This window comes from Fukomys damarensis, unplaced genomic scaffold, assembly GCF_012274545.1.
Source record: "Fukomys damarensis isolate Sample0158 unplaced genomic scaffold, DMR_v1.0_HiC HiC_scaffold_19, whole genome shotgun sequence".
Classification (NCBI taxonomy): Eukaryota; Metazoa; Chordata; class Mammalia; order Rodentia; family Bathyergidae; genus Fukomys; species Fukomys damarensis.
In genome coordinates, this window is record NW_022900931.1 from 34,883,635 (window position 1) to 34,908,981 (window position 25,347).

The following is a 25,347-nucleotide window of genomic DNA, read 5'->3' on the forward strand; positions in this document are numbered from 1 at the left end:
CAGTACAAATAAATAAAGTCTATTTTTCTTATTTCCAATGGTTTCTTTTCATGGCAAATATCCATAACATATCTGATATCTTTCATAGCTTGGATCTATCACTTTAAGTATAAAAGTACCATGATTTTGATGTTACAAATAAGATTCATAGGATTTCCTAACCAGACTGATCAAAAGACCAAAACAGAATTCTGATTTTAAAAAATATACATATTACTGAAAGTAAAAACCATACTAGTATGTAAAGGTGATCAGATATAATTCAAAGAGAATTAATGAAGGGGAGATAGAGACAGATGAGCATGCTGTGAACGCTGCTGAAATGACAACAAAAGATTTGGAGCAGTGCACACATTTAGCTGATAAAGCTGCCGAGGGTTTGAAAGGACTAAACTGAACTGGTGGGGTGAAGTCCCACCAAAAATTACATGCTGGAGAGAAATTTCCCATGAACAGATCAGCCAATCTATGCGGCAAACTTCTCTGCTGTTTTATTTTAATAAATTGCCACCTGCATCCCAAATCTCACCACATGACCTACTCAGAAGGTGTCAGCAACAAGGTGAGATCCTCCACCAGCAAAACATTGTGACTCACAGAAGCCTCAGACAAACATTAGCATTTTTTAGCAAGTAAGTACTTCTTAAATTAACCTCTGTACATTGTTTTTTAAGATATGTTGGAACTACATACTTACTAGACTACAGTATATTATAAACATTACTTTTATGTGCACTAGAAGACTAAAACATTCTGCAACTCACATCATTGTGATATTTGCTTTAATTAAGTGGTCTGAAACCAAACCCACAATTCTCCAAGCTTTGCCTGTACAGAATATTTGAATGCCTTGATCGGCAAACCTGATGTAATAGACACATATAGGAATATACCTATCATTAAGCACATAAAGAATATTTACTGAAACTGACCATGTATCAGGCCATAAAATAAGTCTAAAAAACCTTCGAAGGAGTAAATTAATGCAAATTCAGTTTTCTGACTATAATGCAATTAAGGTAGAAATCAGCAAAAAGATAAATGAAAGAATCCTTATTTTAAAAAGTTTAGATTTAAAAAGTATAAATAACCAAATACAAAGTAATTCTAAAGGAAAGCAAGAATTTAATGAAATTTGAAAATATTTTTAAATTATGGCTTGAAATAAAAGCAATAAAGGAATAATCTTAAGTGTGAATATTAGGGAAAAAGGAAGACTGAACATTAATGAACAAAGAATTTTTTAAAAGAACACTAAAATCAATTAAATAAATGTGGAATAGAGAAAATAAAGCCAAATTTATATTATCTAGGGACCAGGGATTTAGCTCTATGGCTCCAGCGCCTGCCTTGCGAGTGCAATGACCTGAGTTCTATCCTCGGTACCAAAAAAAAGAAGAAAAGAACTGACAAAACTCGGAAAAAAAAATAAAGAGAGAAAAAGAAGCCAGAAATACCAATATCAGAACCAAAAAAAAGTCAATACAGAAAACTACAAATATAATAATACTGTTATGAGCGCTTTTATTTCACAACAAGATTTGAAAATTTTAATGAAATGGATGAGTCTTAGAAAAATGCAAATCACCAAAAGTGACCCATGAAGAAACAGACAGCTGAAATAGTCTCAAAACTTCTAAAATAAATAAATTATCAAAAAAAATCTTATGAAAAATAAAATTCCCAGACCCAAGTGGCCCAACAGGTAAGTTTCACTCAATAAAAATTAATTTCAATCTTTCACAATCTTTACCACAAAAAAAAGAAAAGGAAAAATTCCTCTCAAAGCAACGTGATTGCATGAAAATATGATAAGCAATGGAAAAGGAAAATTAAAGCTAAACTCGCCAATCAATACAGATTTTAAAATTCTAACCAAAATAAGCAAGCCAAATCCAACAGGATAAAAAGGTTAGTAAGTTATGGTCAAACTGTTTATCCCAAAAAAATCAAACTGGTTTAATGTTCAATCATCGATGTCATTTGCTATATTAAGAGAATAACAGGAAACCAAGCACAGGATCATTAAAATGGGTAAACAAAAAGCACCTTAAAATATTCACAGGCTGGTCATTTTCAAAAACTTTTTTCAAACTAAGACTAAAAGAGAACTTCTATAATGTACTAAAGGATACACAGGGCTTTCCATTTTCATGTCAGAGGACAAGGGCTCGGTTACCTCAAACCTGGGCTCCTCCTACCCCAAGCTTCGGCCCAGCAAGATCAGAGCGCACTGCTAAGGTGGGTGCACGGGGGCTATGCTGGTGCACATCTGCCCTGGCCTTTGCTTGATCTGCTCCCTGTGCCTGTCTCCAAAAACAGTGGCTGCCACAGCCAAGGCAAAGGGAACCTGGAAGGGTCTGAGGACTGCAATGAAACTATCCAGACAAGCCCAGACTGAGGTGGGGCCCTCTGCCTCTGCCCTGACATCAAAACCCTCCAGAAGCCACCGAGAGACAGAACAAATCAGGAAAACACTGAAACACGGTGGAGATCCCCCTTCGGAGACTGCCAATGATGCCAACATAACAGCACTGATCTCCGACCAGAGAACTCTTGGGGACCGCCCAGGCCGTGGACACCGTGTTGATGCCCACCGCCTCCGACACAGATGACAAACAGCGGTACAATCCCACGCTGAGCTAGTTACAAAGTACACAGGAAAATACTCCATAAAGGATCGTCTGACAACCGAAAGGCGGGTGGTATGCAGAAAAACAGCAAATATGACAAAGAAGAAATGCTGAAATAGCTTCTCTGAAATCTGGAACTAAAGACAGAGACGCACACTCTCACTACTGATGCTCCACACAGAGGGTCCCAGGTGCTGATCCCAACAAAGGGAAAGGCCAGTCTTTAGAATAAGTTGTGGAGGAACAACTGGATAACCGTGTAGAAAAACTTAATTTGGACCCCTACCTCACACCTTACATAAAAATCTGATTCTAAAGTATGAAAACAAATATATAGAAGGAAAAAGAAGTGACTGCATGAACACAAGTTAAGAAAAGATTTCATGAATAAAATACAGAAAATGCTAATTCTAAAGGAAAATGGTACTCGACTACATTCAAATTAACGTCTCCTGGGAGGAGAACAGCACAGAGAGTGAGAATTCAAGCCACAAGGGAACACAGAGAGGCTCGCGGTATTGAGGGAATCTAATTAAGGATGAGTTGCCACTGAAGATAAATTTAATTTGCGTTTAGTGGGAATGTAATTATGTAGTGGGCTTACTTACATAGTTCCTTACTGCTGCCTATGTGTAACTTATTGTTCACCATCCAGTGGAAAAAGATTCTGAGGGCCACTCCAGCTGCCAATGTGGTGACTAAGCTGGCTTACACAGAGGAGCGGGACCCAAGTGTGCGCCATTACACTATCATGTTCTAGGGCCCCATACTGGAAGTGTGAGGGTGACAGGAAGTGTACCAAGCCAGGAACCGGTCTGCTATTAGAGTGACAAAATGGCGTGCTGCAGAACCTGTCCTGCATTTAGATATAGTCAAAATGGGAAATTTTCTTCTGTCAGGAATATATTTAATAATGTACTACTGATCATTTTTCTTGTCAATGAGCATCACGCAAAGTAAAATTTATCAGGATTTCCCTGTGAAGCTGAATGCTGTTGACATCCAAACTACCAAGAAAAAAAAAAAAAACTTGATAAGTGATATAAGAAGGACTGAATAGCTATGCTCATCTTTTAAAAATATGCCGGGTGTGGTGGCACACGCCTGTAATCTCAGCACTCGGAAGGCTGAGGCAGGAGGATCCCTGTGAGTTCAAGACGACCCTGGGCTACATAGTGAGTTCCAGGTCAGTCTCAACTACATAGTAAGACCCTGTCTCAAAAAAAAAAGAAAGAAAATATATGTGAAAGGCAGCCAAAGTTTAGAGAACCAAAAATATAGAAGAAAAATATTAGAGGTGTGTCAGGCAGTAAATTTATGAAAGATTATGCTTCTTCCCATATGTATATATTATATACATATGCACCTGTTAATATTTACAATTTGGTATAATTATTTCTCATTCTAAATAAGTGCTATTCATTTTCAGCCTAACTCCATTTATAAAGTTCAACAAGTAATTTTTGTTTGTTTGTTTGTTTGGTATTTTGAGACAGGGTCTTACTATGTACTTCAGGCTGTCCCTCAACTCACTATATAGCTCAGGATGGCCTTGACCTCATGGCCTCCTGAGAGCTGGGATTACAGCTGAGTCACCACACCCAGTGTCAACAAGTAAATTTAAACCACACTGACTTAGACAAAGCATAAACTATGTACAATGTACAGTGTGAAGTAGGAACCTTTTTTTTTTTCTGCCCTGTCCATCTCTGAGGCCACTGTGACTAAGAAAACACTTTCAAGGTATTCATTCTCTTAACCTACAAGTGGATGTTGCTATTACAAGCACTTTTCAAACTATAAAAATTTTACATACATTTTGTACCTATATTTCACATTATGTTTGTGTAAGTCATACTTAATGAAATTGTAAAACTAAAACTAACACAGGTATTACACAGAAAAGGAATGATTCCATAAGATTACAAAAAAGTATGGTCCTATTACAGGAATAAAAATAACTAAAATCATGAAAGTTGTTTCCCACGAGTTGGCAACTCTGATACTTCGATACATGTCAAACAGTTAAGTAAATGGCTGGTGGCAGTGGAATTGTTCCCTGCTGCGGGAAGAATCACCAATTGGCAAAGTGAGGGAGCTGGAATGATCAGCATTAGAGACATGGGCAAGCATTTACATTCACTCAATACAGCTGCAGCGGGTTGTACACAGGACACTCACAGATGCACACCGAGTTTAAGCATGGATGACTGTACATCTGTGTATTTCTTTGCTTTGTCGGCTGAGAAGGCCTAAAATAACAGAGAGAATGAGTAAAACTGTTACCCAGGTCGAAGTATCCAATCCCATTCTCCCATAGAAGGAACTATGGCTCATTAGAGAAGTGACTAATTCCAGGACTAGGGCAGGAAATGCACAAAACGAGCCAGGGGCATCTCTGATGCAAAAGTAAGGAAGTGGAAGGAAGAAACAGGAAAGCCCACATTGATGGGGACTCAATCAAAGGAGTCAACTGAAAGAATCCCGGAGGCCAACACTGGGACAATGTGGGCAACAAAATAAACTACCGTTGCCCTATAATTCTGTGTATGAAGTAAATATTCGTGAGTCAGCCCTGATGTGAATGAATACATAGAAGAATAAAGCTATGGGGGAAAAAAGACAAAAACCCCACGTCATTTATGTAGGTACTCACCTTAAAGGTGGGAGCACAGAACACACCACTCTTCTGAATGTGTGAGCTGCACGCAGGGCTTCCTTCCAGTTACACCCAGGACAGGCGGAAAAAGAGCGCTTTACAGCGGGCAGACCTACCACTACTTTACCGGCTGACCACAGTGACAGTACGTAGCTTCGAGATGATCTGATGACAGTGGTGCTTTACCCCTGTGATTTTACTCCCTAAAACACATAAAACAGAGGGGAATCCTACAGTACACCTGACCAATACTCCTCAAAACTTTCAGGGTCCTAGGTCCAGGGATGTGGCTCAGTGGCACCGCACCTGCCTGGCAAGCGCAAGGTCCTGAGTTTGATCCCCGGTGTGTCTGTGTATCGGGGGGAATCAGTGTCCTTCAAGTCAAAGAAAACCAGAGAAACCATCCCACTAAAAAGAACTTACTGACACATGACAATGAAGGGAATACGGTATTCCAAATGAGATCCTAGACCCAAAAACAGGGCATTCAAGAAAAACTAAGAAAATCTGAATCAAATACAGATTTCAGCTACTATCAATATATCAACATTCTTTCAGCAACTGAAACAAACTTATCGTACTAACCAGGTAAGATATTAATAAAGGACACTTCAAGTGAGGTCTACTGGGTCCCTGTACTATCTTTATAATTTTTCTATAATTCTAAATTGAGACAAAAATCTGTCCACTGAACAGTTTTCAGGACAAAATCAACAGATCATGATAACCAGAGACACTTGAGACGGTGGTGCAGGACAGAGGAGGAACCACTGATGTATGTGTAGAGGGGAATACTGAGCAAACGGCTCTGGGGCAACGATAAGCCATGTGGGAAAACAAAATCAGGGGAAATTAGACTTGATCACTGCCTCCCTCCACAAGCTAACTGCAGTGAGGTTAAAATCCCAATGTGTAAAAACAAATCTTCAAAACTATTACAAGAAATCTTAAGAGAGTATCTCTATCATCTTGAGATAAGAAAAATCTGCTTAAGCAGAAGAAAAAATACAATAACCAAAGACCGATTTGACTACATAAAACTTTTCAGCTCTATAAAATAAAAAATATTATTTAAAGAGGGGAGGACAGATAGCTGTAGTGAGGAAACGATGTTCAAGGCCCAAAGAATTAATATACACAGGGCTGGGGATTTAGCTCAGTGGTTCTGATGCCTTCCTCACAAGCATAAGGACCCGAGTTCAAATGCCAGTACCAAAAAATAATAATAATAATAATTAATATACAGAACAACCAATGAAGAAATTCCAGAAATAAATTAGAAACAATAAACAGAACAAAGATAGGGACGGTATATGAACAGGTTAAGTCACAGAATAAATAGCCATTAAACAAATGGAAGTCTCTCTCTCCACCTCTCTCCCTCTCTCTCTCCCTCTCTCCCTCCCCTCCCTCTCCGTCTCCCCACCGCACTGAGGAATCAAAGCCAGGGCTTCACAGGAGCTAAGCATGTGCTCCCCCACTGAATTACACTCCAGACTATATAAGTATTTAATTCACAAAAAGCTCATGGAGGATATTTTTCAAACCAAGAAAGAGAAACTAGTGGAAAGGAGAATGTTTTCATGTTGCACTTGTCTAATCAATTTTTTCCCCATATGAAGAGCCTCTGTCTGTCACTTACACTCTAAATTCTATTCTGCTGGACCTGATGATGAGTCAATATCAACAATATTGCTAAGCCATACTGTTTATGATTTAAAAAAAATTACCCCAGGCCTGTCAACCACCTCGGACCCAGGACGACCCAGGACGGGACTAGAGATGCAAACACCACATTAAGTGCCCAGACCTAGGAAAGGGCACATCTGCGCCTGACTCAAACCTTGCTGGGACACAAAGTCAAAAAATTCCACAAAGTAAGGTACTAAGCAATCACAGGTTGGTACTAAGCAAGATGACTCTGTGTGGGAAAGCCCTTTGTAAATCTAGACAGCCTATGGTACTGTTCATGATTGACATCTAAGCTGTCCCATGAGTCACAAATACCCCATTTTAACCATTCTTTGAGTTATATGTAAGCAACAATATTTTGCATTCATTTAAACACATTTTTGATGACTAGTGAGGTATGAAACTTACTGCACACTGTAGTAAATGTAGAGTTCAAGTAAATTTTATCTATAATTTCCCAAACCACTATGGAAAGTTAAGTCATTTATTTTTATGTAATAGAACACAGTGTGGGACTATATAAAAACTAAAAAGAAAAAATTTCAAACATTAGCTGGTTTCCAAGTTAATGTCTCGGGAAAGAAAACTTTTACATAATTTAATGATCAGAATTTCTTCAGGACAAAAACTAATCCTCAGTGCAAATCTCAGTGGAAAAAAAAATCATTCTTGATGGATAAAGATGAGATAAAACTTGCCAAAATATAAGTATGGATATGGCTGAAAATAGCAAAGAAAAGCATTTGCAAATACTGCAAAAGAAAATGCCAATGTAACATAAGACAACTCAAAATTACTCTTCCAGCTCTTTTGGAAAATATGGTAGCAGTGACTGCAATGGTCCAATCCAAGACCACTACCTCTGCAGGTAAAGAATGGGTCCAACAGGACCCAGTTCAGCAGGGGCAGCAGAGCACAGAGGATTTTCCTTTTAGTCACTCTATGCCACCACTTCTTTTGAGAGATCATAGAACTGCACGCACAACCCCAGCCCTACACTTTCTTTTCTTCTTCCCTTCTTTTTGTGCTGAGAATTAAACCCAGCACTCACGCATGCTAAGCACATATTCTACCACTAAACTGCATCCCCAGCTCCCTCCCAATTCTTAAAGTCGCTAGAGGCATCCAGGAAGCCACGCTGTGGAAAGGGCTGCTTCTGAGGCACTCAGAAGGGCCTCAAAGGGACACCCACGATCACCTGCATCAGGTGAGAAAGGGAGAGCTACTTGTGCATGTGCATGGTCTTCTTGTTTTCTTGGAGAAGTTTGCATCATGTACCTCTAAGTCTCACAACCAGAAATAAATGAAAGATGCTTACTAATTTTAATTAAATGTCTTAATGCCATACATCAGTTTCAGGACAGGTTTCACCTCTGATACCAGGGAAAAAAGAAAACGGAAGGATGAGATGCAGACAGTATTTTTTTTCTTAAAGAAACAAACAAGAGGTCTGAAGCAAGTGTGGCCAACAGTTCGCGCCTGTGATTGCAACTCAGTGAAGGGCAGTATGCGTAGGTCTCATGGTATTTGCCAGAATTTTCCGTATGTTTCAAATACCTAATTTTTTTTTTAAATTAAACACTGGCATTATTCCAAAAGCAAGGCAAAACAAGAGCCCTAGCACGCGTGACCCGGGCTGCAGCAGCAGCGGGTGGGAAAGGCCCAGGAGCGGTCAGTCCTAGAGAAGGCATCTGCGCTGACCTGAAGGCCCGGAGCCGGCCACAGACACACAGGCCAACGCCGCACCACCCGAAAGCCCAGGATGCATCCCGCCGCTCACATACCTGTGTCACCCGCAGAGCCCGCGGACAGAGCCGGCATGATGCAGGCCCAGGGCCAGGGCGGCCCTCACACTCCCGCCACACAGAGCGCTGCCGCCGCGTCCGCAGAGATTGACGTGCTGCTGCCGTGAGCTGTTTCTAGAAATAAGAGAAACACTCATGTACATATATAGATATGTATAAACTACAGCAGTCTTAACTAACTCAAACTCGGACTCCGGGACCCCGGAGGGGAGGTCACAATTCTGTAGTCTCTTCTACAGACAAGGTGCAGATGCTGGACAGGAGAGTTTCTGATCTGGATGTGGGATTTCTAATTGAAAACATGACTGCTCTGTTATGCACGTGTCAAAGCTGCCTTCAAGATTTTTACGTTTGGTTTGGGGGCTGCTGATGGGACCTATGGAGAATTTTAAGGAGCTTCTGTAAGTCAAACCTATTCTCAGATTCCTTCCCCCCGTCATCATAATTCTAGCTGTATTTCCAAATGTGTAACAGAGACCATGAGAGTTGTCAGGGACCTGGAACTCATTGTGCTTTGTGAAGAGCTCCTTCGAATATGACGCTGCAAAGTTCTCTAACTGAAAACTGCAAGTAACCTTGAAAGAATTTTTGTAAACGCTGAAGCAAACTATTATTATAGGCTTACAGAAGTTGGAATCTAAGCTAAACATAAGGATCCAAGCTAATGAGTAAATTCTTTTAGTACAAATGAAGCTTTGATGGATGTTGGAAAGTATCTACTTTTTTTTTCAATAACCATCCTAAGTTTATCCCAAAATAAGCAGTCCAGAAGAACAGCTGAGCACAAGAGCTCGAGAGTTTGGCTAAACGTCTAATCCTGTTCAATCTATGATCAGGGACAAGTTGTTTAATCCTATTAAGCCTTAATTTCCATATATATATTAAATGGAGATGGTAATTTAGAACTATTTGATAATTAAATATGCTAAAGCATAAATTACAGCCCTTTGCAGAAAGAAAGCAAACAATAAAAACTAGCTATATGGCAGGGTTTGTTTGTTTTTTTTTTACTCAGGCAATACAATTATAAAATTAAAACACAAAAGAAAGTAGCAAGATTAAAATTTACATTGGCCTAACACCTAGAAGGAGACTATGTGGTTTAAGTTTAGATCGCTAGTATCTGATAATGGAAAATATACTCCACCTACATTTTTGTAGAAATCAGAACTATATGATGTGTTTAAATTTATTTTTTAATGAACTTCCTCAATTCTCTACCCCACAGACTCAGTCCCTTAAAAGTATAATCTGACATACATTAAGGACAACATGAAAAATAGACACCGTAAACACCAGAAAAACTGGCTTGCTTTCATTCTTAATGCATTTAAGTTGCTGATTTGTATTACAGAATAAAGAAAATGAGCTTCCCAAATTTTAGCTGAATAAAAACTCCAAATCCAAAACTTCATTAAAGCCTTCTAAGGTAGCTTTTTAACTGTCAAAGTAAAGCCGGTATGAAATTCCCCTCAGAGAGGCGTTCATGGACAAGCTGTCTGTTGCAGCGTCTTGAAAGCTGCTTCACTTTATCACAGAGGCGGGTGCAGTAAAAACACCACAGAAATCCATACACAGACGGGGGCTGATTAAAACTATGAGGGCAGTTATTTTAAATACCAAATAAAAATATAAATTGCTAAGCTAAAAATTAAAAATGAGAGAAAAAGACAAAGCAAGATTTCATTAGTGTCTGCTCAAAAGCTGTTTTCCCTGATAATTTAAAAAGGCAACTTTGCTCTCATTTCACAAATTATTCTAGTCAGCATTAAAATTCAACTATAAAAAATACTCCTTATAAAGGCAAGGGTAGATGGGTTCATACACAAATAAAGCCCCCCCAAAATATATCATTTGAATAGTGCAATCAATGAACAGATTTGTTTTGCTGATATTAAAAAGAAAAGAAAACCAGTTAAAAGTTGTAAAGTATATGAACACACACGCCTACCATTAGGGAAACACACACCTGCGTACGCACATGGGCAGCCACTCACTTGTATGTGGGCAATTTAGGTCTTATATCATAAGAAAAGTCAGACGCATGGTACAGATTACCCCATATGTATAAAATAAATGTCTATATATGCAAATGCAACCTGCCAATCCCTTAGGGGCTTAAACAATTTGTGTTTCTTCTTCTATAAAGCACATATATCATGTACAGCAACTTATACTTAAACAAAATTATAATCTGATGCAATCTGGTGCCTTCTCATTCCATGAATACTAACAAAAATTTTACATTCTACATCAAAACATATTTTTGAGCTGATATTGCCACATGAAAGGACTCAGAATTTCTCAATTTTTATTTCATAATAAACATTCAAGGTTAAATTTGTCCAAATCTGTATACTTACTACAGTGTAATTTTTTGTATACTCCCAAGTAATTACCTACGTCGAATATATACATGTACTGTATATGTGCATGAATTTTTTTAATGGTTTAATAGAAATGCCAAGCAGTAAAATACTTCAGATTTTATGGAACAAAGCAGCGTTGCTGGATTTAACTTCCCAACTGAGTTAAATTTTTGTGTAATAATGTTATTTTCTTTGGCTAAATTTATTGAAAATGCTTTGGAATTTTTCAGGACCCAGCCATAATTATTACTGACTGTTGTATGGAATCGATTTACTACAACACAAAAATACCAGCTGTTACAGTGTGTCCTGAGAGGAATTACTGAATATTCTTAAATTGAAGTTCAATCCATCTTTCCATAAAAAAGAGAAAGACCCAAACGCCAGGAACATAACAGCAGTATTGCATTTACAATACCCAACAGTACTATTACGACCCGCCTTTAAAAAGGCTTATTTTTGAAATTTCATTATTCCAGTTGTACCTTGCTTCTATATATCACACTGTATCAGGTTTTTCTGGCATTGATCACGTGGAAACTGAAATATGTGAAAGTCTATGCACTCACAATGTTCAATGTCTACCAGCCTTGACTTGATGCTTCTGGGGCTCTCCTGACATCTAGTGGTCAACAGCAGAAACGTAAATACTGGAGACCAGAAGGCTTTTGAATTTTCAGTAAAGCAAAAACTGACTTCACTCCAGCAAGCGGGTCACCAGCAAAATTTTTTATTAACCTGTAGACTCTCTCAGTTAATGCAAATGACCAAGAAACCAAGTAATTTAAAAACACATTTCCCTTCTATTTGGAGTAGTGTTTAAGAATATTAAAACCTGGGCCAGGGATTTAGCTCAGTGGCGCCACTGCCTGCCTCACAAGGGCAAGGACCCGAGTTTGATCCCCGTTGCCCATCCGTAAATAATAAATAAATAAATAAAACATGAAAACCTTTAATTAACTGTCATCACAAAGTAACAATTATATTAACAGCTTATGCTATGTTCAGTACACCAGCTGAAGATCATTTCACCATATACAAGAGTAAATTTTTGAATACGAATCTAATATCATTTTAAAAGTTCAATTTGAAAGATTCATCAGTATATTAGCCGGTGCAAGGAGCAGCTGATATCTTCTAACACTGTCTGAATCTTCATAAATCATATACGTAAGAATGTGAAGGGGGACCACAAACCTTAGGGGCATAGAGCCACACGCGTGGAATAATGTTTATATCTTTTCCACTTGCAGTTCTCAAAATGTGTGGCCTCTAGACTCCTGGTGGCCGCCAGTACCTTTCTAGGGTTTCATAAGGTCAGATCACTTTCAGAAACTACTGTCTTTGGCACCAGTGGTGAGAAGCAATTCAGGGTCAGACCCCTGGCAGCTCAGCGGGAATCAAGAAAATGGCACCACGTGCAGGTCCTCCTCGTGGTATTTGCGACTGGCAAGCACGGAGGGGCTACACTTCAGAGTATCCTCAACGGCAGTAAAAACTGATAGCTGGCCGACTCCTGACCGCCCATCTTACCACGGTCTCTGTGTTGAGATGGAAAGCACAGATAAATGCTGCTGCTGGCACAGAGCAAGGGCCAGCTCAAAGCACACACCTGTGTGACAGTCTCAGCTGTGAATGAATCAGACACCAGCTTGGGGCAGCCCCATTTTTGCTTAAAAGAACAAACGAAAGATATATTTCAGACCTGGGTACCTGGCACACATTTTCCTGAAAACGAATGAAGTGAGTCTGTGACTTCAAAAGCTACTAATACTCTGTGTTGCTAATGATAAAACATGAGCGTCTGAGCAAAGAACAGAACCGCAGGAAGCTGGCACCCCTTAGAGGCTGCCCTCCTTTTGCATGCAAAGGGAAACCGAACCCTGCCCTGTCCAGTATCAGCTTTCCCATACTTAGCTTTCCTAAGATGCCGCGATGCTGACAACTGCTTTTCTGATATCACGCCTGTATGTGCAAGACCTGCATGAGTCGGGGAGACGATATTTTCCAGTGTTCCAATACGTTAGGAGAAAACGAGTAACAAAGCACGCAGCAGAGTTAAAGTTCCAGTGCAGTGAGTTTACTGATGTACTTTCTGTTTACGGCTTTTTCCTAGTTCTACACAACTAACTCACCCTTAAGAAGCTGCCAAGTGTCCTGTTTTGGCGCGACAGCAAAGAATACAGCATCCACAGAGAACTGAGCACGCTGGTGAAATCCTACTACAGTTCTATGTTAGGCCAGATTACTTTGTATATTTCAACAAAAGAAACAGAATGACTTGAAAGTAGATGAAGATGTGTGAAAATACGTGTGTCCTGTCATGACAGAGATTAATTAAAAATTTTTGCAAGTCACTAATGTTTTAGGGGGAAATAAAGGTTTTTTAAAAATGTTATCTGTGCTAGCAAGTAACAAGTTTAATATTGTTTTTAAGTAAATTGAATTTAATTTTAATGGCTCTTAGTTTTCGAAAACATTAGATACTGATCAATATAACTCACATTATCAAAAGTCTTCAACAGTTTTGGAGAACTTGAAAGGTCTGGAAAGCAAAGCACTGAGAGCTATTATTCCACGCCAAGACCAAGAAGGCACTTTCCACAAAGGCCCAGACGGAAACAGTTCGGGCTCTGTGGTCCATGGCCTCCGTCTCCACACCCACTGGCTGTCACCTCACTCCCACAGAGGGCGAGGCCTGGCCGCCACACTGTTCCTGGTGACTGCAAGATCTAAAAGGAGTATGCTTTTTACCGACATTTTTATGGCTTATTATTTAAATACTCGAGGCAATAAAGTTCATTTTTTCAGTTTCTCTGTGTTGTGAAAGCTTATGAAAAATAACAGATATGGAATTTTTGAAGACCTATTCCAGTGGTGGTGAACCTATGGCACACATGTGTTGTTTGTTTTTCCTTTAAGACAAAAGACATCAATGTATGAATTGTTTTTTCTAAAATAAAACCTCATTACTCAAGTTTAATGGCAGTGTTGGCACTTTTTGATAAAGGAGTGGATTTTGGAGTGCAGTTGGGGCCCTCATCTCAAAGCTTCGCCATCGCTAACCTAGTCTCTAAACATAAACAAAATCACATTCCAATTTTGACGATTCTAAAATTCTTAAACTGTATTGTTACAGATGCTGCTCAACTTATGACAGAGTTACATTCCGATCAGATCAAATGTTCCGGGCATGGTGGTGCACACCTGCAATCCCAGCACTGAGGGAGGCTGAGGCAGAAGGATTGCAAGTTCCAATCCCACTAGAATAATTTATTGAGACAACCCTGTCTCAAAATTAAAAAGAAAAAAAGCTTGGGGGTGTTGCTCAGTGGTAGATCTCCAGGAGGAGAGGGCAGTGAATACCCCTAAACTACCTAGCACCATAGCTTGGCGGAGGGAGGACCACTGTGGTATCAGTTGCTCGCCCTCACAATCACCTGACCAACCAGAGCCAGGCTTGCTGCAGCTGCCCAGTGCCCTAAGAGAGGATCTTTGCAGACATCACTAGCTGAAGAAACATCCAAATTCGAATCTGAAGCATGGAATCTGCTGAGGATGCATCATTTTCACACATAAAACAAATCATTAAGAGCTGGGCGTAGTAGCGCACACCTGTAATCCCAGCACTCGGGAGGCTGAGGCAGGAGGGCAATCGGTTTGCTCCTACCATTTGGCCACTGTGAATAATGCTGCAGTAAATACGGGTACATGAATATCGATTACTTTTGACAGTTTAATTATAAGATCGTTACCGTGGGTCTCTTTGGATTTATTCTAGATGGAGTTTATGAAGCTTCCTGAATATCCATTTCTTCCCTCAAACTTGGGGCTTTCTGACGGTTATTTCAAGAGACAAATGCTGCTGCTTTCTCTTCTTGAACATCTCCCGTGTGACCTTTCTTCACACTCTCAGATGAAACCCTCACTTCCCTGTATATGAGCTGTGTTCATGTTTCCTCCCTTCCAACACATTCTTCCACTGCAATGATTTCCAAGTTGAAAACAGATGGGAATAAGCCCTCACACACAATGCAAAAACTCGGTGGAGAGAAATACTGAATGCTAAACTAAAATAAAGGCTGTTCCACACAGTATTGGCCCTTTATGTATTAAACAGCGGAGAAGCTCATGTTAGTTACTGGAATCTAATGATACTACTTGGTACATTTTTTAAATTTCCATGTCATAGTTATGCACAAGAGTATGTTAGTTTCCAGGGCGAGACAGATGAATGGTAAAAGGAAAAAGTTAACATTCTTTAAGTCTCATGTGAAGATAGAACAAAAATTAAGTTGCTATGGAAAATAGCATGCTAGTCACTGTCTAAAAACCATGGGAAATATTTACACAAAAGAATATTTCATAGAACTACGCAAAGCCTTAGGCTAGCATACTCTCTCACACAGTCTGATAGGGAAATTCACTTCACCATGCATTTAATGCCACGAACTCGGGATTGGATCCTGACCACAAAGGGGCTGGTGTGGGATGTGGGACAGGAAGAAAGTAAAGCTCTAAGTCACTTCCTCTGCATGCACTCCTGGGTGGCCACACCAGAAATGGCAGAGGAGGCAGACTGAGCCTGCATCTACCTGGCTCGGGTTTCAGAGGGCACCTTTCCAGTGGCCTCTCCTCAGCCTGTCCGGCTTTGCATATTTCAGTCCTCTCATCCACTGCCTGTCTTGAGACTTTTGTCTGCACTGTTCACTGCTAATTTCACAGTGTCTGATAATAATATTAATACTAATACTAATACTAATAACAGTGGATCGGCGCTTACTTTTTGAATTCATAAAAAATCAAATGAGTGTGCACTGGGAGTCCTGCTCATCTTGGCTGTGACAGGCAGCATGAGGGTATCTGTCATGCTATTCTCTCTGTATTTCTGTGTCCTCACATTTTCATGATGATTTTTGAAGAGAAAGTAACTCCCAGCTTCTCAGATCTCAGAGCTGTATGTCTCCCAATTGGCCACCTCGGCAAGTGCAGGAATTAACACTCACAGGTGCAAGCACCGGCCGTATGTAACAGTCCTGTGACTGTGTGACTGCTCAAAGGAAAACTGGCTCATGACTCCCAGGTGCTTTCCTGATCAAGTTTAAATTCCTCAAAATGTTGCATGCCCTCAACTTTCCAGTATTTTTCTTTAACAAAAATTGCACTGACACCCTCCCTCAAATGCTCCATAACTGCTCCCCTGAACGTACTGAATTATTTCATCTCTCAATGTATTTGCCCAACTGCAGGCCCTCTGCCTGTTTCAAAATATGAGTTTAACTGGAGAAAAGTTATCACACTGCCTGTCAGTGGGCAGTGTGAACAAAAAAAGACCGTGCTAGCAAGAATGAGTGACAACAAAGTCCAATCTAAATGTTAATGTATATGTTCTTTCCCATTTGAATATTACTATTCGGCAGTTCCTCCTAAAATCAGTAGGGGGTGCTATAATTGTATTTGGTAAAAAAGGAAAATGAAGGTCACTTAAACACAACTTTCACAGGCTTCAAATGAAGTGTCAATAACTCAAAGTGTCTTAAAAATAAATATCCAATATGAACTTCACTTGAACAAACATTCTATCTTTTTTAAAAATCACTTGACAATACATCAAAATTCTAAATATAGTTGCACCCTGTGAACCAACAACTGAACCTGTAAAGATTTACCCCAAGAAATGATCCAGGTAGCAGAGAAGAATGAATCGACCGATGTACCGACACCATGAGAATCAAGTGCGAGTTCTCCATGGCGGTGCGTGGGTTGCAGTTGCTACTTCGCCCACAAGAGGGATGCAGAACTGACGGCGTGAATTCTGACTGCGGTGGACCGCAGGACCCCAGGACCCCAGCCCCGCTTCCTGTCACCTCCTTATCCAAACCGGTGCAGTCTGCTTCGCTTCGGGCGTCCCGTGCATTCCTAAGCCAGTGCCTGGTCTGCTCTCACCACTGGCTTCTCAGTTTCACAAGTGGCTGTGTTTTAGACGGGGCAACAGACTTTTAAGGAGCTGAGACACGGAACATTAATCATTTCATTTGTAAATTATGTATCACTTATAGTTTTAAAATAATTATCAAACATCTATGGGGTTGCATAACAGCAGTCCGGGGTATAACAGGGAGCAGCAGACCATAAGCACACAGAACCTAAGCTTCAGTATCTTGAAATTTCACTTCCAGAATCTGGGACTCCAGGTCGTACTCTGAAGTTGTGCTGTTTGACTTTACGGACCCAAGTTACCTGGCACATGCCACCCTGGGAGTCTTCAGAAGCATGGTATTCCCCTGGCAAACTGCAACTGTGGCTAGAACTCTTCCTTATCTGAAAAAAGGACCCATGGAATTGAACAGGAATGGAGCCATCAAGATACCCAGGACTTTCCTCTGGTCTCTGAGGCCCGAGCTGTAACAGAAGAGGCTGGCATCAGCTCTCATGGGCAGGCTGCCCATCCAAGGTCTCCCTTTGTAGACAATCCACAGCCAGTCACTCTGTCCCACAGGGAAAAAGCCAAGGAATGATACCCATATCTATACCTATATTTAGCATCAAACGAAGAAAGTCAGAGACAGCTAAATGTATTTTTTCCCCAACTTGGCAAAATCATCTCCCGCTAGTGGAAACAACAGATTGTTAGGCCTTGAAGTGTGAACCTAAAATAAGTGACAGCAAACAGTGAATAATCTCCTGAAAATAAAAACTTCCATTTCTGACATACATGTAGGGAGAAAGCCCACTCAAGTCATGGCTGTGAATTTGTTCTGCGTTTCTTAGAACAGGTCTCTTTTCATCTGTATTTCTTTAAAGATCAGAATTTTTTAAATTTTGGGTAACAGATAAGCTGGGGCGGGGGGGTAGGATACTGATTTGCCAAGTGGAGTTTCCAGCCAAAAATGGACTGAGGTGTTCCAGACTACAACTGTACAGTTTTAAAGATTGATAGGAATGTTAAATGGTTATCTCATTAAATGCAAAACGAGAAAAGGAGACTATGAAAACTGTAACAGAGAAGGACTCTGACTGCTCTGCACACTAAGGGACAGGATCAGACTCAAAGGTTGGGTTAAACAGAAATATGCAAAATAATTCTGTGCTCCTGCCATTTCAATACTGAGGATGCCTGTAAATACCATGTTGAAGCAACGACATCTACTAATAAATACTTGCATATTTGATAGATTTACAAATACAGGGTCTTCCTTAATTTTTGCACATCTCATAACATGAGCCAAGGTGGTATCTCCACTTGATTACTCTGAGTCACATTTCCCAACGGTGGGGGAGGAAAGGGCAGGGCGGGGGGAGACTTTCGCTCTGTCCAAGCCTATAGAAATTACCAACTGCACTGGGAACTTCTTACTAATAAAATATGAGAATATCTCAAAAGCATTCTTTTTACTATGCTTCATGCCACTTGAAAACATTTCTAAAACTATTAATTTCACAAAGGAGCCAAGATTTCTAAGAGAACAATCATGGCTGCTCAAGTTTTGAAAATCTTGCTAAATATAAGTATCTTGGGGATGGAGGGCTGTGCTTCTTTGCCCTAATCCCTGGAGTAAAGAGCAATGGAAAAGAAAGAGAAAAGAAAAGGCCCAGTAAGACCAAAGGTCACCTTTGAGAAAGCAGGGACACATTCTGGTGAGAGAGGGATTACAGAAAGCACCAAGCTACTACTCCAAAAAAGTACTAATTTTGCAAAAGTAAGGCAAATTCAACTAATAAAACAATACTGAATCATTCTGTTAGTAAACTGACCTTGTCTTTTTTAATATCAAGAATTCCAAGGGCTGGGGATTTAGCTCTGTGGTTCTGGCGCCTACCTTGCAAGTGCAAGGACCTGAATTCAATCCCCGGTACCAAAAAAAAAAAAAAAAATTCCAAAGTTTACTAGATACTAAATGGTATATAAAAACCAATTGCATGTAACTGCTTAAAACTTGCCAACTAGAATTATCCCAAATGCAAATAAAATACGTCATACCAATAACCACAAAACAGACACATTTTAAAGTGAAAATGTGGGTAGATTACATTTAACTGAGGAATTGTGTTATCTTACAATCACCAGGACAGGAATGGCTGAGAGGAAAAACGAGGTGAAACTTGCCATGTTACTTACTCATCAACAGTGAGCGAGGGCTGGCTGGAAACCAAGCTGGCCTGCCCAGACACACACACAACTTAACAACGACCTCAGGGACAGCAGCTGAATGTGTGCAAGACGGAAACCCACACAAAATCAAGGAAAAAACCAACACGGCCTCACGCATGACTGTTACGTATTGAGCCTGTAAAGACGATTGCATAATGGCAGGGAAGAAGGATTCCAGCAGGAAGCTGTGATCAAACAATAAATACAAATTCATCCGGTTTTTCTAGTTATTCTTACATGTGTTACAAAATGGAAAATAGAAGCATTAAGACTCCACCATTTTACTGTGTTCTCTACATTTTTGTGTTTGTTCCAAAATAGTGCAAAGGTACTCTGAAAAAAAGTATTAAAAGGGGATAGCAATTCGTCTTCACAATTTCATTATGAAATTACTTTACCCAAGTCAATTCAACAAAAGTAACAAAATTCCAGTTCCAGAAGCGCTCTCGTCCATCTATGCAGTAGAACAACTATGAATATTTCCAGGAGTCACTAGCAGTATTCAAAAATGTAGAAAAGCAGAGAGAGGACAGAAGGAAGGGAAGAGCTAATAAATACAGCATCCAAGTATAAGCCTCTTGTTCTTCCAGGGCTGGGAAACCCTACCTAAGGTGTCCTTTGGAGTTTGCGAAAGACCCTGAAATGTTACTCTGCAGAGCTGGATGGTGTTTTCTTTCTTGAGGTCAGCAGGACACTGCAGATACTGGAATATGGCACAGCTTGAGGAGAGCCTGTCTAGGGAGAGAGACACAGGGCAGCGGTAACGTACAGGGCAAGGAGAGGAGTCAAGCGCCCAGGCAGGAACTCAAGGGGAATGGAGGTCAACACAGCCACCCTGAAATTCTTTCCGAGACAGCTCTCCAGATGCCGCAGTGAAACCAAAGCTGGCTCCCAGTCTACTGCTAAATGCCAACGCCCAACTCTCCCAAGCTTGTAGTGAGCTTTCAAGCAAAGCCTACTAATCTAAAGATTTCAGTAAGAGAAAAATACATTCCCCAAAAACTCCATTAGGATTCTACTTAAGGTATTTTCCCAATACAAGAAAACTTACTAAGCCAGGCACAGTCACCCATGCCTATAACCTCAGCACTCTGGCAGCTGAGGCAGGAAAGATCACAAGTCCCAGCCCAGCATGGGCAATTTGGAGATTCAGCAAGATCCTGCCTCAAAATAAAAACTAAAAGAGGTTTGCTGACATAGCTTAGTATGAAGGCTATGGGTACAATTCTCATATCACAAAAACAAAAGAAAAGAAAAATTAAGCATCATTAATGACAGGAGAAAAATAAATAAAAGGAATGTCCTGTAACATCCCTCAATCAGGATGCCAGGTATGGTGGAGCACTCTTGTAATTCCGTCACTGGGGAGGCTGAGGTAGGAGAATCACTGTAAGTTCAAGGCAAGCCTGAACTAGCAAGACCTTGCCAAAAAAAAGAGAAAAAAAGAGGGCCAGGGATTTAGCTCAGTGGTTCCACTGCCTGCTTTGCAAGCGCAAGGACCCAAGTTCAATCCCCAGTACCAAAAACAAACAAAATAATAATAATAATAATGAGAAAAAAATCAGGGGATGGTCTTTTTAAGTGAATGAATGAATGAATGAAAAAATGGCAGTTGGGATATAAAATGAGACTAAATTTTTAGACTCTATTCTTTGTTCATTTTATTTCAAAATGAGTATTCAAGTTATATAATTAAAAACAGTGAAAAATCATACATACTATTATAGCCTTCCAAAAACCAAATGGCAGGACAGCATGGAGGCCCCCATCTACAGTCCTAGCTACTCAGGAAACCAAGGGAGGAGGATCACAGCTCAGGTTCAGCTAGGCAATTTAACAAAATCCTGTCTCAAAATAAAATAAACAGGAGTAGGAATATCGCTCAGTGGTAGAGAGCTTGCCTGGTATGCAGGAGGCCCAGAGGTCCATTCCCAGTACTGGAAAAAAAATAAAAGACAACGGTGGTTCATGATGCCATAGCAGGCCTCAAGGCCTATTCAACTTGTCATTGTACACATTTAGTGCATTTACATAAGCATCTGTGCATTTCCCTGAGAACAAAGATAAACAATAATCATCTTCCACAATGCCCAGCAGAGATGCCTGTTACATGGACGCGCCTGAATAAAAACAGACAACACACTCTAGAGCTGCAGCTACTCAAGTAAGCGCACCGGGCGGCGGGACTCTCGACGGGCACCCTCTGGGCCATGCAAGGACAAGGATGGTTCTCAGAAACAAACCCTACAGATTTCCTAGATCAAACTCAGCCCTCACAAGATCACCCTCAGGTTAAAAATCAAGTAACGAGGGCGCAGTCCCCAGCACCAGCCACCGCATCACACAACAGAGAAACGACAACCAAAAGCCTACGGACGCGGCAGTCTCACAGTGATAAAAAGCAGCTACACGCTACACGCTACACGCCGCACGTAAAAGCCTACGGACGCGGCAGTCTCACAGTGATAAAAAGCAGCTACACGCTACACGCTACACGCTACACGCTACACGCCGCACGGCACGGCACGGCACGGCACAAAATGGGAATAACGTCAGTCTCTCCCGCCTGGAAAGGAAGTCAGCGCTCTGTGAGGCAAATCAATTACACTTTCCTGAATCCTACAACTGCACAAAATCGTAGGAAACACATTAAAATATGCAACTTATATAAAACTCCCAAAGAAAATTAGAGCTATTTTCTTGTTATTACTGTCAACATATATTAATTATACAAATTAGTGGGATTCACTGTGATTTTTCCATGCAAGTACAAGCCGATATATTCATAGGACAAAAGCTTATTTCCATGAACGTAACTTTTTAACATTAGGCTGTGTACCTGTAATGGTTACGTGCAACTGCTGACCACAACAGCTAATCTTGTCACATTTCTGTTGGACCCTGTTCAATAAACTTTGTGCACTTGGGATTCTAATACGATTTCACATTTCCTATTTTTTTCATGGACACATTCACGACAGGGCTGTCATTCATGTCCCCCTGCCGGGCGGCTCTGAAACACTGGTGTGACATGCAGCCGGGCACAGTGCCACCTGCTGGTAACAAGCCGCAGAAGAGACAGTCGCGAAGGTACAGCCCGCAGAAAGACACTGTGAACATGTTGGTCAATGTGTTTTATGACAATACAAATAGACTTTACACCCAATTCAAGTTTCTCAATGCTTTCCTTTAAACAGACCTAAGCTCTATTCTTTTATTTTCAACATGGATGAAGATCATTATCAATCCTATGTTTTCTAAGTTGGATTTTTGCTTTGACTACATTGCCAACAAAAAGTAGTATATACCTATGTAGCTATTATTAAGTTCCTTAGGATGTTCAATCACGTCCTTTTACCTAAGGAAAACACCTTTCAACTTAAAAACAAGGATCCTTCCACTAATCTAGAAAGTGATAATCATTCACAAAAACATAAATTCTTGTTCTCTGTTTTGTGGCTCCCACTTAAGAGAGCAGCAGAGATCGGCATGTTGATCTATTCCTTTTCGTAAGATCCAAAAACAAAACAAAGGGTGAGGATCTGGACAATCAAAGTTTCTGTAAGACAAAAACAATGAAAGACTCAAATCCCTGGGGTTTGTTTTTGTTTTTTTTTTTAACTCAAACCAAGATTGTGCTTTTCAGTAGTGGAGGCACACTTTCAAGAAAAAAAAGGGGGCTTCTACAGCATTTTATTTGCTTCATGGTAATCCTTTACCACTATGAATAGTTCAAACATCAGCAGAGTACTGCAGTTCTAGGCAGAACAAATACTGTTCTCCCAAGCCCCTTCCAAGTACCGTCTTCACAGTGCAAGAATGCTATCAGCAGATCTTAGCTGCTGACTTCTCTTCATTCCTCAGAACTGAAACTTCTCCTGCTTAGTAATCTCCTACGTAAGAGTCACCTCTACCTAATCTTGTCATCAGCAGGTCTACCAGAAATATTTGAGACAGAGAATCGATCCAGATGGCACCATGTTCTTGGGCTGCAGTAACTAACTGTTGCAAGGATGTAGTTTCACAGCTCAATCTAATAATGGAAGGCACAAGAATTTTACTACTTATTTTGCCCTTCGAGGATTTTAAAGAATGGAAATCTTCTGTAGCACAGAAGGACATTCACATCTTGAGGTACTGGAGCAGTCAACTTGGTCCGGCTTCCTGTGATGGCATTCATGCAAGGTAAAGCACTTAGGTTGAGAAAGAGAAAAATTACCAAGGAACACAAATTCAGAAGTGAAGTCCTCTTTTATTATGTCAATTAACAAGCTTAATTTTAGGTTTCTGAGTTTGTCTTGTTAATGTATTACTTTCAAGCTTGAATCCAAAAGCTTCTAACAGGAAAATAAATATTTTCCATTTAAATCATTAACAGATGAAATATCTACAGGGACCAAGTCTTTACAGTTTCAGAATATAAATTATCAAAATACTTTTAGGTCACCTTCATTCTTAACATGCTTTAAATAATTCCAGGATAACAACTACAATCCCAGCTACTTCGGAAGCTGAGGTGGGAGGATTGCAACTTCAAGGCCAGCATAGGCGATGGAACAACACCATCTCAAAAAAAACTTTTAGAAGCAAATGGAGGATCTAACTGAGACAGGGTGTTCACCTAGCATGCGTGAGGACCTGCCTGGGTCCAATCCCCAACACGGCAAAAATACTACTACTAAAAATAATACTGTAATAATTTCATGAAAAATAGATTAATCAGTAAGCAAAATGTTACTTAATAAAATGATTAGAAAAGTAGCAATTTATAGAACTATATTCGTACGAAATCCAATGTTTGGGGAAATTATGATTTTTTCTAAAGCTTTAAAGTTAAAACTTCTTTTAATTAAATTTAAGTAAGTCCAATGCTTTGTTTGGTTGGCTTTGTTTTGGGGTTTTTTGATACCAGTGATAGAACTCAGGACCCCACACTTGACAGGCAGGCACTGTGTTGCTGAAATACATCCCCGGCCCTCATTTCTTTGTTTTTAAAACTAACATTTTTTAAAGTTTGTATTAGTGCATGTTTGCAGGCCTCAGTGATCACGTTCACTGTGGGAACTGGTGCACAGACATGACAAGTCTCAATCCTTCTTCCCCTCCCCTCCACCCCCCTGGGCTTTTTTTTTTTTTTTTGTCAGCACTGGATTTATGTGTATTTTATAAGCCTTTATTAAGTTAACAATCATAAACATAGATAAACAGCCAGATTAACTGGCCAAAAAAACATATAAAACACATGAAACAATTATACTAAACCAAGGGACGCTTTAGATATACTGGCCACGCTGGGTTATAATAAACTTTTCTCTTTTTTTCCTCTTGTGTATCTTTTGCTTTGCACTGTATTTATACATTGGGTCTCTCATATAAGAGAAACCATGTGCTTTCTAAACTTCACTTATCATTACTGTCTCAAGGTGCATCCGTTTTCCTACAAATGACTCAACCTTACCCTTCTTTATGGCAGAGTAGTGCTCCATCGTGGACCTATACATTTCTTTATCGATTTATCTGTTGATGGACATAGAGGCCACTTCCGAGGTTTAACTATTATGAACAGTGCTGCTGGAACATGGATATGCACGCATCACTATAATACGGTATCTTTACCCCTCTCAGCAAGACATCTAGAAGGAGAACAGCTGGGCCAAATGGAATTTCTATTTTTAGATTTTTGAGGAATCTCCAAACTGATTTCCACAGTGGTGATACCAGTTTATATTCCACCAAAAATGCAGAGGCGTTCTTTTCCCCAGACAGCCTCCCTAGCATTTGTTATATTTGAGTTCTTGATGATGGCCATTCTTTCTGGACTGAGATAGAATCTCAATGAGAAATAACATTTCTTACCTCTTTAAGAAGAATCATAAAACTCCACCAAAATCAGACTTTGTCTAATTGTTAACTTCAAAAGTCAAACACATATAAATGTAACAAATTTAAAAATTAACAAAATTAAGTTATGCTCTACTTAATATATATTACCAAAAAACAAAAACAAAAGAATGTATACATATATTACCCAACGAAG

The 25,347-nt window shown here is 40.0% G+C and overlaps 1 protein-coding gene across 6 annotated transcripts in view; it reads right to left on the reverse strand.

Moving 5' to 3' along the window:
• Nucleotides 1–17,007, reverse strand: part of Mpp7 (membrane palmitoylated protein 7) — a 150,190-nt gene extending 133,183 nt beyond the window's left edge. For 3 of the 6 annotated variants that reach the window (XM_033765654.1, XM_010614778.3, XM_033765653.1), the window contains exon 1: nucleotides 8,769–8,903. In XM_033765654.1, the coding sequence (XP_033621545.1) occupies nucleotides 8,769–8,805 (37 nt within the window). In that variant the 5' untranslated portion in view covers nucleotides 8,806–8,903. Of the gene's footprint in view, nucleotides 1–5,289; nucleotides 5,496–8,768; nucleotides 8,904–16,827 lie in introns of those variants that run through there. The other 3 variants (XM_010614777.2, XM_033765652.1, XM_033765655.1) reach the window with 2 other exon arrangements.
• Between the last annotated feature and the right edge of the window lie 8,340 nt (nucleotides 17,008–25,347).